This window comes from Oryzias latipes, chromosome 5, assembly GCF_002234675.1.
Source record: "Oryzias latipes chromosome 5, ASM223467v1".
Lineage (NCBI taxonomy): Eukaryota > Metazoa > Chordata > Actinopteri > Beloniformes > Adrianichthyidae > Oryzias > Oryzias latipes.
Window position 1 is genome coordinate 4,583,445 of NC_019863.2, and position 8,512 is coordinate 4,591,956.

At 39.4% G+C, this 8,512-nt stretch overlaps 1 protein-coding gene across 3 annotated transcripts; it reads left to right on the forward strand.

Moving 5' to 3' along the window:
• Positions 1-8,512, forward strand: LOC101159429 (sodium- and chloride-dependent GABA transporter 2-like). Of its 3 annotated transcripts, none has more exons than XM_020703053.2 (14): positions 1-419; positions 1,603-1,737; positions 1,807-1,947; positions 2,084-2,186; positions 4,949-5,081; positions 5,212-5,346; positions 5,432-5,535; positions 6,082-6,206; positions 6,320-6,432; positions 6,523-6,660; positions 7,405-7,507; positions 7,768-7,868; positions 7,961-8,131; positions 8,212-8,512. In XM_020703053.2, exons 1-14 carry the CDS (start codon positions 212-214, stop codon positions 8,281-8,283), a joined length of 1,782 nt encoding a protein of 593 aa, XP_020558712.1. In that variant the 5' UTR covers positions 1-211; the 3' UTR covers positions 8,284-8,512. The 3 variants fall into 3 exon arrangements, with proteins under 3 accessions (XP_020558712.1, XP_020558710.1, XP_020558711.1); XM_020703052.2 differs by having other exon boundaries at positions 4-419; positions 8,247-8,377; XM_020703051.2 differs by having other exon boundaries at positions 7,961-8,512.

Sequence of the window (8,512 nt, forward strand, 5' to 3'; positions counted from 1 at the left end):
ATCCTCGGAATGAAAGCCCATGGATGAGAAAGATAAAAGATTTAGCCAAAATGTTATTCCTTCTAAGCTAGGATGTATATTGCTTTTCAGAGTGGGTATGTTGGGCCCCCTTGTGGCTAAAAAAACACACTTCCTGAAAATTAGGTAACTTTGAGGCGACTCCTTAATTCATATCTATTCTCAGTCAGACCATTTAAAAACTAGAAGATGTATGCGAGCCCTGCCATTAGACAACGTCTCCCTCAGCAACATGGCAGATTCTGTCTGCAAGCGGCGCAGTCTCCTGAAAGCTTCACACACCATCAAGGAGCGGGGCAAGTGGGGCAGCAAGAAAGAGTTTATCCTCTCTGTTGCCGGGGCTATTATAGGACTTGGCAATGTGTGGAGATTCCCCTATCTCTGTTACAAGAATGGTGGCGGTAAGTTTTCCTTTTAATTTTGCAAAATGAAGTTTCGGGCACATTACTGCCAACTGTTTTGGGTTGAGAGGAAGATTCTGACTGTTGTCACAGAACATGGATTTGCTCCAGAGGGAGCAAGTAAGTGTGTAGCTACAGTCTCCATAGGTTTCCCAGGTTTTCCTGCCATAGTGCTGTTCATTAGGCAGAATGATTCTGGCTCCAGATGGGTTATAATTAACTTGACACTGTTTAAAACTTTTAGGAAACTCTTTAACAACAGCGCAACACTCATAGATAAAGTGCCCAAGAACTTTTTTAAGGAGAACATTTCAGTTTCAGCACAGACCCTGAATGATCCAGGTTATGATCCTCTGAAGATCCCAAAGTAAAGTCAGGTCATGCCAGAAGAGCTCAGACCGTTACATGACAAAAGCTCAACCACTGCAAAGCTAAGGAGCGTTCTTCCAAAGAATGTAATGTCCTCAATCTGAACAGTGACAGCAACCCATTTGAAAGAGCAGAAACATTGAAGGGAAAACATGAAAGTGCTGTGAAGGACTACCTTTGCAGCAGCAACAATGCAGTAAGTAACTCGCACGTGAATTCAGGCATGAAGAGAAGCTCACGTGTCAACAATGACCTTAACACCGGGCGGGATGATGTTTGTGTCAGGGTCACAAAGGAAGGACTTGCAGATATGAGGAGTCTGCTCAGAAGAAGCCTTTTAGATTAAGTGTCAACAATCTAATCTAGTTTTCTTTTTTTAGTTCCTCCAAACCTAAAGTCATCCACTTTCCTCAAGGTTTGAATTGGAAAAGAAACAAAAAATGGTTTGATTTTAACTTGATTCTTTTATTTGTTATTTATTTTTTGGCCAAATTTTGTCTAGATTTAAATCTCTGATCAAAATGGGCGGCTGATATTGACAGCAGAGATCACACTTTTCAGTTTGAAAGCCATTTCTTTTTCACATCTTCAAGACTTTTGGATTTTATTCAAAAAGGAAACAGAAAAAAACCTTTTAGCCTGCGGCTGCTGGATAAAAAAGGTCAAAATACATGCAGTAGAACAGACGATTCCCTCTTCATGGAGACTCAGCTGTTACAACCATGCAGAGAAAATCGGCTGCACACGGCTTGTTGCTCTTGTTACACTGACACATAGTTCTGTGGTGTGCTTTGTTGTTTTTTTTCTTTTTCAGGTGCATTCCTAATTCCTTACAGCCTCTTCCTTGTGATGTGCGGCATCCCACTGTTTCTACTGGAAACAGCACTGGGCCAGTACACCAGCCAGGGAGGCATCATGTGCTGGAGGAAGATATGTCCTTTGTTTGAAGGTAAGACTTCCAACAGAATGGTTCAGGTGAAAACAGATGACACGTGAGACTGACTGTGTTATTCTGCAGGGATGGGATATGCCAGCCAGATAATAATATTTTACGGAAGTGTCAGCTACATTGTGGTTTCAGCCTGGGCGTTCCTCTACCTTTTCTCTTCGTTTTCTAAAGAGTTGCCTTGGGCGACTTGTAATAACGAATGGAACACAGGTACATTTATGACACAATGACAATAAGTTTTGTGCCTAAGATTCTATAGTTAAACTGTTTCTTTTTCTAAATGACAAAGACCTAAAGTGGTCTAAAAAGAGTTTTCAGTATTCAAGATGTGCTTGATGTGTTTCAGATAACTGTGTGGTCATAAACACCTACAATGTGACGGCTAACTTGACCTCACCTGTGAATGCATCATCATCATCATCATCATCCTCCATCATGGAATTTTGGCAGTAGGTTTCTGAATGTGTGCACACTCACAGGTAGTCTCCATGTGTTACTATTGTCACAGCCTGCTGCAGCCTGAACATTACAGTGAAGGCAGCAAACACTCAAGATCTACAGATCAATTCTTGTACAGTGGAGGAAATAAGTATTTGATCCCCGTGCTGATTTTTTGGTTTGCACACCTAAAAAGAAATTGACAGTCTGCCATCTTACCATACGTTCATTTGAACAATGAAAGACAGAAAATCGCAAAGAAAACCAAGAAATCCACTTGAATTAATATACATGTATTTGCATTTCATTGAGGGAGATAAGTATTTGATCCCCTAGTAACCATTAAGAGTTCTGGTTCACACAGACTCTCCTAATCAACCTGTCACCTGAACTGAAGACACCTGTTTGACCTAATCATCTGTAGAAAAGACACCAGACCACAGAATCAGTCCATCAGTCAGACTCCAAACACTCCAACATGGAAAGACTAAAGAGCTTTCAGTGGACTCAAGGGAGAATATTGTAGACCTGCAAAAGACCAGGATGGACTACAAAACCATCAGCAAGAAGTTGGAGGTTAAGGGGACAACTGTTGGTGCAATTGTGCCAAAATACAACATGACCATCAATCCAGCTGTAGATGTGGAGCTCCAAACCAGATCTGACCTGGAGGGGTTTCCATGATCATAAGAACAGAGAGAAATCAGCCTAAAACAACACGGCAGGAGAAAGTTGATGATCTCAAAGCAGCTGGAACCACAGTCACTAAGAAAACCATTGGTAATACTTTACCCCGCAATGGTTTAACACCAGTGCTGGCGTATAAATGGTAAAATGGTAAATGGCGTATACTTATATAGCGCTTTTTACCTTCTTTCGAAGGCCCAAAGCGCTTTACAGTCACAGTCCCATTCACCCATGCACACACACATTCACACACTGATGGTGGCTCCGCTGCAGAACACTGGCAAAGTCTCCTTTGCTAAAGAAGGCACATGTGCGAGCCTGCCTAAAGTTTGTTGGTGTACACCTTCATGATTTAGAGATTGGGATAAGGTGCTGTGTTCAGGTCATGCCAAAATGGAACTCTTTGGCATCAACTCAATCCGTTGTGTTTGGAGGAAGAGAAATGCTGCCTATGACCCCAAGAACCTTCTTCCCTCCACCAGGAGGCTTGAATAGGTGGTAGATAGGTCTTCCAACAGTATAATGACCCTAAACACACAGCCAAGGCATGGCTGAAGAAGAAGCCTATCAGGTCATGGAGTGGTCCAGCCAGTCTCTGGACCTATGGAGAGAGCTGAAGCTCAGCTGCCAAGCAAAAGACGCCAAATGATATAAAGTCATTTGTGAAGAACAGTGGACCAATCCTCCTGATACGTGCAGACACATCAACTATGAGAAACATTGGACATCTATGCATGAAAATATGGATTTTGTCACATGGAACTGAGTCTTTCTAGCAATAGGGTTCAAATACTTATTTCCCTTACTAAAATGCAAAAAAAATGTATATCAATTCTTTAAAGTTGATTCTTGTTTTTTTTTTCTTTGAGATTTTCTATCTTACTGTTCAAAGGAACCCATTAAGATGTCAAACTGTCAATTTCTTTTTAAGAGGGCAAACCTACAAATTCAGCAAGGGGTCAAATACCTGTTTCCTCCACTGTAAATGGTAAAAAATAAAAGTCAACATCAATGTTCAATATAATATTGGATCTTATTATAAATTGTGGATATACATTTAAATGTATTCATTTTTATGTTCTTTACATTTTACTGCAATTGAATCAGTTCAGTTAGCTTTCTCTGTTGCTTTCTGGTGGCTTGTTGGCTGTTGTTTGTCAGATCTCTTCATTACTGGCATCCGTATGAGAGCGTATTTTTGTTATGGAAAAAACCTTACTTGAAAGTAGCTTTTAGCTGGTTGGTTTACCTCTGGAGTAAAGCCCTTTTCCTCTCTAATATTCTTGGGTTTTTGCTGACACTGCTTTCTACAAATCCTCCAGAGACGTAGGGTTAAAATCTGGAAGCTGGCTTGGTCTCTCTGAGATTCTCAAATAAACCCTTGGTGGATTTTGAGCTGCGCTTGTCCTGCAGGAGGGTTCACAGATCCTGAAGATCTACTTCCAGGCAGCTATGAGAAATTTTTTACAAAGCACTTGAACGCCCCCGTGTGATCATGACTTTGTGTTAAATTAACTTAGGTCTAAATTGTTTTTTCACCAGACAATTGCAGAAAGTTGAAAATTGCAAAGTTTCTCTAATAACCCACATTTTCAGCAGGAATTGAACTTTTGGACTTAGATTGCAGATGTATTTTATTTTGTATAAACTTCTGGGCTTCAGGTTTGGAACGGGGCATTGGTCTGTTAAGCTTAAGTTCAGAAGGAGTGTCTTCTTTATACTTGAACTTATTGTTGTGTTTGTTCCTTTGTGTTTTGGTTATGGTGTATTATTTATGTTTTTAAACTTGCCCTGTCCAACAATTAAGGAAACAGATGAGAGCTGAAGGCCTCTTGTGTTGACAGGATTTACTGTTCCAACATGGGGTTATAAATCTTCTGACATATCAGAGGTATATTTGAATAAACCCCTTTTGTAATTGGCGTGTTACATTGCTAAAATGTAACAGAAATGTGAAGCTGAGTCCAGCATTGTTCTTTTTTTTGCAGATTGTAAAATCTTCTTGACTGCTTTGATGTGAATTGCACTTGGTTGGTGTGTGATAAATAGATTTGTTGAGAATAAACATCTACATGTGATCTTCCAGAAGGCGGGTGTTAAATCTATCTAGCGGCATAGAGACCTTGGGAAATTTACGTTGGGACCTTGCCTTGTGCCTTCTTCTGTGCTGGGTCATCTGCTACTTTTGTGTCTGGAAAGGAGTGAAATCTACAGGAAAGGTAAAACTAACATTTATTCAATAGAAATTTGAGATGACAAAATTACTTATTGTTGTGACTTTTTTAAATTCCACTCAAAACAATCAGTATAAAATTTCATTTGATGTGGGTATTTTCTCTTCTGACACAGGCCACCTACTTCACAGCCACATTTCCATTCCTGTTGTTAGCAGTGCTATGTGTCAGAGGACTGACCCTTCCAGGAGCTCTCCATGGTATCAACTATTACCTTTACCCTGATCCAGCACGGCTTGCAGACCCACGGGTATTGTTTTACTTTTGCTAAATGTTTTATTGTATTTGTTTACTGTTTTTTCCGTTTTAGTATAAACTGTGTTTTATTCTTTTAGGTTTGGGTTGATGCTGGAACACAAATATTGTATTCCTATGCCGTATGCTTGGGGTTCCTGACTTCTCTTGGGAGCTACAACAAGTACAATAACAACTGCTACAGGTGAGCCCATGAGGAATTATTTTCTATTTAAAACATCCAGCAAAAAATACATTTTTATCCCAAATTTACAATCATCTTTTAACTGACAGTGATCTTTAAGAAAACAGAAAAACCTGTGAAAAATCAATTCCCAGCTCATGTAAAGCATTCAATAATTTGTAAAATACAGATTATTATTTAAAAAAAGGCACCTTTTTTAACATTCTTAGTTTAATCAAACTGAGAAGCACATCCTTCACTTCTTTGTTTTCACTTCCATTGGGAAAAAATTGACACAGTGAATCATTGTGGCTAAAGAAATATGCTCCTTCAGGAGCTATTTTTGAACAATGAATGAATGAATGATTCATCAAATGGAAATGCAAATCTGAGAGTAAATTGCCTTTCTGGGGGCCTATGAAGAAGCTGAAGTTAGTAGTAGAAATTGCATGCTTTGAAGTAATGTTACTGCATTGTTAAAGAATAGTTTTCAAGCCTTGACCCATATCCACTGCAAAAGAAAGTCAATTACGATGCATTTATTTTGTTTTTTGGTTAAATTTGCAGAGACTCCCTCTGTCTGTGCTTGTTGAACAGTGGGACCAGCTTCACATCTGGGTTTGCCATTTTCTCAGTTTTGGGCTACATGTCAGAAAAGCAGGGTGTTGATATTTCAGTTGTTGCTGAGTCAGGTACTGACTATAATTTCATTGTAAACTCAACATGATGTTTTTTAAATTAAAAAAAAAGTGCCAATTCCCAGGCTAAAACATCCATTTAATGATCAGATCCCACTGCTTTGCAGGCCCTGGCCTGGTCTTCATAGTCTATCCACAAGCTGTGACCTTGCTGCCATGGCCTCAGGTCTGGTCTGTGTGCTTCTTCGCAATGATCATCCTTTTAGGAATTGACAGCCAGGTTAGCTTTTAAAATACTATATCACACATTTCATTCTTTTTTATCTATTGAAACCAAGGTGTGTTTTTTTTTTTTTTTGTCTTTTTCCAGTTTGTAGGGCTTGAAAGCATTATGACCTCTTTAACAGATGTCTTCCCCTCCCACATTCGCAGAGGACGCCACAGAGAATTATATTTACTGCTTATTTGTTGCATTAGCTTTGGTTTTGGACTGTTTTTAGTTTCAGAGGTAAGACCCGCTGCAAAGAAAAATGTGTTTTTGTTATTTTTTTTAACACGTTCTTGTGGCATTTTTCTGATGTTAGATTTGTATTTAAAAAAAATAGGATTAAAGATTGCATTAGTAGCAGACAAATAAATGCCATTTGAAAAAGAGCTTATTTGTGACACAAAAAAATAAGGTGGACGAGTCACAGTCTCCCTGCTCCGCTCCATGCTGATCATCCACTGTCAGACAAACTGATCCGTGGACGTCTTTGTTTTCCTGGTCTGAGCTGGGATGTGGATCTAAATGAACGCCTGGGTAGCTCTGGTAAATTTTGTTGCACCGGTAAAGTTAGGTTGGGGGTGTGAGGCGCTATAAGCTAGCGGGAGAGCATGTAAATAGATGGGTGATGGGAAGTGTGGGCGGCTTGGTCTGCACCAATGGGACCGCCCACAACTCTGAGAAAATTTTTTGAAAAACTCTGCAGAAAGTTTGTCCCAGAAAACAGAATTTTTATTATGCCTAAAAACGGCATGGTTATGGTTAAAATACTACTGGGAACACTTATGCAATTAATGAAAAGATTGGAGTGAGAATTTAAGTTTTTGAAACTCTAATATTAAAATTTATAAAATGTACATAACCATTGATCTACATTCCCTACTACACACAAAGAACATGTTACCCAAAAAGGACAAAAATAGTTCTGCTGTAACATCTGGATGAATATTGAATGAATCTTTTACTGACTGACCTTTTCACTTTCAGGCTGGCCCATATATCCTTCAAATATTTGATCACTATGTGTGCAGTGGGCCCACACTTCTTATGATGGCAATTTTCCAGTCGGTCATCATTGGATGGATTTATGGTGAGACACACTTGCACACGCCTCACCCGTTGGGTGGTCCAATCTATTTGTCAGTCAGGGGTGTAAATCTCAGGCTTGACACTTTAGTCCACATACCTTCATTTGCTAAGAACCTTGAAAGTTTCTATGGATGAAAGGACATGCAAAATGATTAAATAGAAATGTCAACACAGCCTTGAAGTTAGGGCTTTAGGAATGCTGTTGAACACCCACTTAAATCCTTTTGGTACCCTTTAATGATGAAGGTGCTCTTCTTCTAGGAGCTGAGCGTTTTTACGACAACATTAAGGACATGATAGGCTACAAACCCCTTCCACTGATTAAGTACTGCTGGATGTATGCTACTCCTCTTATTTGCCTTGTAAGTTTGTGAAACCCATCTTTTTTGATTCATCAATGTGTTTTCCCTTCAAGCTCCATTTATATGAATACATGATTTTTTCTCCTCTAAAGGGAACCCTTGTATTCCTGCTGCTGCAACAAAGTCCCCTGATGTTCAGTAACACGTATAGGTACCCATGGTGGGCCTACCATATTGGCTGGTTTCTAGCTACGTCTTCGTTATCTGCAATCCCTCTCAATATGATTTGGAAACTGTCGAAAGAAGAAGGAACTCTCTGGCATGTTAGTGTCTCACTAAAAATTAATATGAAACAAGGCCTTCACAAGTTGTCAACCTGTTTGCACTGTTATTCCTGCTGCAGGAGGCATTCTGTAACAATATGGTTGTTTTCTCCAGCGTCTCAAAACAACCACCCAGGCTGCAGATGATCTGACTGTGATGGAAAATGAGATGGGAAGCATTGATGCTTCTGTGGCATGTCCATGAGGACAGGAACTCTAAATGTATTCATTGACGTGTCTGTCCTTTTTTCTTTGTTTTTGTTTTTTTTAATTTTTTAAAATTGTGTATTCAACATGTTATGGCATCTGCATTGTTATTGAAATGGTGCAACATTTAATGTAGCACACTTTAACAAGTTATAAAATGAAACACACAATACA